At 41.4% G+C, this 3,612-nt stretch overlaps 1 protein-coding gene across 1 annotated transcript; it reads left to right on the top strand.

The window, feature by feature from the left end:
• The first annotated feature begins 208 nt into the window (after nt 1-208).
• LOC118573642 (melanoma antigen preferentially expressed in tumors-like) lies at nt 209-3,302 on the top strand. Its single transcript, XM_036173921.1, has 3 exons — nt 209-501; nt 1,470-2,054; nt 2,789-3,302. The coding sequence occupies exons 1-3, from the start codon at nt 212-214 to the stop codon at nt 3,300-3,302; spliced, it is 1,389 nt and encodes a 462-aa protein (XP_036029814.1). The 5' UTR covers nt 209-211.
• Nucleotides 3,303-3,612: the final 310 nt, after the last annotated feature.

Raw genomic sequence — 3,612 nt, 5'->3', positions numbered from 1 at the left:
AGTTGGTTATATGTCTGCTCATACACAAGTAGACCTTAATACACTCACAAACCAATTTCTTTTGCCTACAAATAGAGGCAGTTACCCAGAAATGGCTGTTTTATTTGTTCTACAGATAGTTACCTATATTGCTTAACAATGGTTGCAAAGAAGATCAGTGGCCATCTGTCAAGTATTCTAATGTTTCTCACCCTTCTGCAGGTTCATTAAGATGGACAACAAGGAAATTCCCACACTGTTGAATCTTGCTATACAGCATCTACTGAATAATGAGCCTGCAGCAATTCATGCTCTCGGGGTGATCCCAAGGGAGCTTTTTGTTCCATTGTTCTCTGCTGCCTTCAAGGGTGGGCATAAGAATATAGTGAAAGCAATGGTGAAAGTTTGGCCCTTTATGTGTCTCCACATTGGATCATTAAGAACACTGGAGTCCCAGCGGGAACTCCTGAAAGCCATGGTGGAGAGTCTTCAGTTCCTACCTCTCCAGAACTCGGCTTCTAGGTAAGACCCAGTATAATAGAGATGTGGTAAGACACAGGAGTCTTATGCTACAGCCTGCCACTCTTCCAAAGGTAGTATACAAAAAGAGAAACAGTGAAAAAGAATGTGGAACTGACAGTCCAGTGCTTGAGGTCACTTTGAGAACAAGTGTCTTACAAGGGTGGGTATGGAATGTAAGCGATTGGGGGCACTGTTGATGGATTTGCACTATGGTGTTATTATTAAATAGAAGAAGGACATGAGTGTTGAGACTGCTGAGGACTGGTGGAGAATGAAAGAGAAAATAATGTGTGCTGCTTACTGATCACTTTTGTTCTGTTGTCCACTGCTGCTTCCTCAATGGATGGGCATGAGAAGACACTGACAGCAATGGTAGACACTTGGCCCGTTTTTGTCTCCACACTAGAAAATTAACCGTAAAGAAACATGGTGAACTGAAAGACATGATTGATGGTCTTCAGGTGCACTGCCAAGAACTCAGCTTTTCAGTAAGAATGTGTGTGTAATAGGTATATGACAAGATAGCAAAACATATTCTGTAGCCTGTTGTAAGAGAGGATCAGATAATCTTCCACAGTTAGTTAATGGTGAAGGCTGAAAATCAACATGAGGTGGTTGGTAGGTCAGTTGAGGTTATCTTAAAAACTCTGATGTCTTACAGAGGGTTTTAATTCTGTAATTAGATGTGAATGAGGCTACTGTTGATAGAGATACATAATGGAGATGTTTCATAGAAGACAGGAATAGCAAGACTTGTGGGCATTAGTTGATCATAGAAAGTAGTAAAGGATACAGTATTTGTGTAGGAAAGTCTTGCTGGTAGCTGGTATATGGAATGACAAAAAGAATATAAGATGATTTTGTCACTACATGTTATCAGTGATCCTGCTCGGTTATAAATATTTTTCCTGCTTGGTTATATTAATGTTGGCTACCTCTTAGTGTTCTGTGTTCTCTTTTCCCTGCAGGAGCCCTAAACTGAGGATCCTAGATTTAAGGCAGGATGTTGGCTGCAAGATCATCTGCCCTCAGAGCAGTACTAAGTCACCTGCCTGTTTTCACTCCTGTGCTTACTCTGAGCACTCTATCATGAGCATCGAAGGCCAGTGTAGTATGGCAAGTTCAGAACCTGGGGCTCAGTCCTCCAAGCAGGCTATGGAGTTATTAGTGAACCTTTCCCTTGATAGAACCTTAAGGGAAACTGAATTTTTGGTTCTGCTTCTGAGTAAAGTAGAGCAGAGCTCAGGCTCTTTGCACCTGTGCTGCCGAGATTTGCAAATAGACAAATTGTGTGAATGTAGAAACACCCTACATCATCTGGATCTGAAATGTATTGATCACCTGGCAGTTGATCGGGCTTCTCTGAGTGAGGTCAATACCCTTCTGGCTCAGGTGGTGCACCTGGACAGACTCTGTCTGTGTAAAATCACTTGTAGATCTTTGAACGGGGAAACCTTTCGAAATTTTATCTCTGAGCTTGGGCGTATGGACCGTCTCAATGAGCTCAACTTGTCCTCTTTCTGCCTCACAGATCATCTTGAAAATGTCCTGAGGTAAGGGCATGGGATTGATACTAAGTTTCCAAGAATAGCCTGTTTTTAAGATGAGAGAAGTAATTCTTAGATATTTTTAAGCTTCCCATAGCCCTTTCTCTTTCCACCTCTACACGGGCTAGGCTGGGAGTTTAAAAACAGCTAGGGAAGGGTATCCTTCTGTAATTGAAGAGAAAATGGGGTTACAAAAACCCTAGTCAGCTGAGCATGTGCGGGCAGTGTGCTCATTCCAGAAGTAAAGGTAAAAAGAACAATACTGTCATCTTCTGGCAATTGAGAGAGGAAGAGGAGGAATTGAGAAGAAGACTTCAGGTTGGGCACAGGTGCACATAGCCATATACCCATTGACAGTAATGTCAGAGCATTAGGAAAATCTCCAAGGTTCAGGCTGTGACTGTAGAGGCTGTCACTTGTGGACTGGCCAAAGGGAGCTTCCAATTGGTTGCTCCTCTACCTTTGATTATATTGTAATTACTAAGTAGATAATATTTTCCACCAAGTTTTTCACACAACTCTATAACAATATATTGTACACACTGTCAGTGTTAAAATAGTATTTGTCAGGGTGGTAAAGTATCTTCCACAGACCCACAAGTCTATTAAGTACGTGAAAGCTCACATCATTTGCTGCTGATGCAATCCATGTACAAAGTAGTTTGTTTTAAATTCATAGATATAGTCCCCCTCTTCTAGTCCTCATTTTTCAGAAATACTTTTCTGTTTCCTCCCTGCAGAGTCCTGCCAGCTAGTTTGGAATTCTTACATCTACCATTCTGTGGACTTTCTTACAATGACTTCAAGTTTCTGTCTGCGTGCCCTCAAGCCAGCCACTTAAAGCTCCTGAATATCAGCAACAATCCAATGAACTGGGAAGATACTGAGCCCCTTTGTAAGCTCTTGCAGAATAACTCTAGCACCTTACAACATCTGGCAATCAATCATTGCCTTCTAACAGACTCTACAATCTCTGCTCTCATCTCCGCACTAAGTCGCTGTTCTGAACTCCGAATCCTCAACTTTTCCTCCAATCCACTTTCTATGACTATGCTAATGAGAATCCTTGAGCACTTAACATCCTTGGTGCAGCTTAAATATGTGTTTTATCCTATCCCCATGCATTGCTATGGGAGATGGCACTTTCGTGATAGTTTAGATCGACAGAAGCTTGCTGATGTGCAGGCCCGATTGAAAAGAATGCTACAAGAGGCAGAAAGGAACGACATGCATTGGATCACTTTCTCTGATTAAATTTACAGTCCAACACAGTTTCACATTGATATGTTCCCTTTAAGGAGTAAATGGTTTTTCTTGATCCCATTGACTGACTTTATAAGGTTGTTATGTTGTAGCAAAATGCAGTTAAGTATGTAACTGATTTCTATAGAGGATAACTTAGAAGAAGATGGAGGACTCTGAGAGTGTTTGTGTGTCTCTTGACTATTGTTCTTGATAGTACTTCATCCTACCTACTAAAGTTTTAGGTGGAAGAGTCAGAAAGACTACATCATAAATTACCATACCCTTGTCCTCACTGAGATTTACTTCTGGGCACTTGACT

Source organism: Onychomys torridus, chromosome X (genome assembly GCF_903995425.1).
Source record: "Onychomys torridus chromosome X, mOncTor1.1, whole genome shotgun sequence".
NCBI classification, from domain to species: domain Eukaryota; kingdom Metazoa; phylum Chordata; class Mammalia; order Rodentia; family Cricetidae; genus Onychomys; species Onychomys torridus.
This window is presented reverse-complemented; position numbering and strand designations above follow the sequence as displayed.

What these genes read in the sequence shown, in the direction of transcription:
- LOC118573642 (XM_036173921.1), top strand. Translation starts at nt 212, where the DNA reads ATGGACAACAAGGAAATTCCCACACTGTTGAATCTTGCTATACAGCAT. An exon ending in CTCCAGAACTCGGCTTCTAG is followed by an intron (nt 502 to 1,469) that starts GTAAGACCCAGT and finishes TTTTCCCTGCAG; the next exon opens with GAGCCCTAAACTGAGGATCC. An exon ending in CATCTTGAAAATGTCCTGAG is followed by an intron (nt 2,055 to 2,788) that starts GTAAGGGCATGG and finishes TCCTCCCTGCAG; the next exon opens with AGTCCTGCCAGCTAGTTTGG.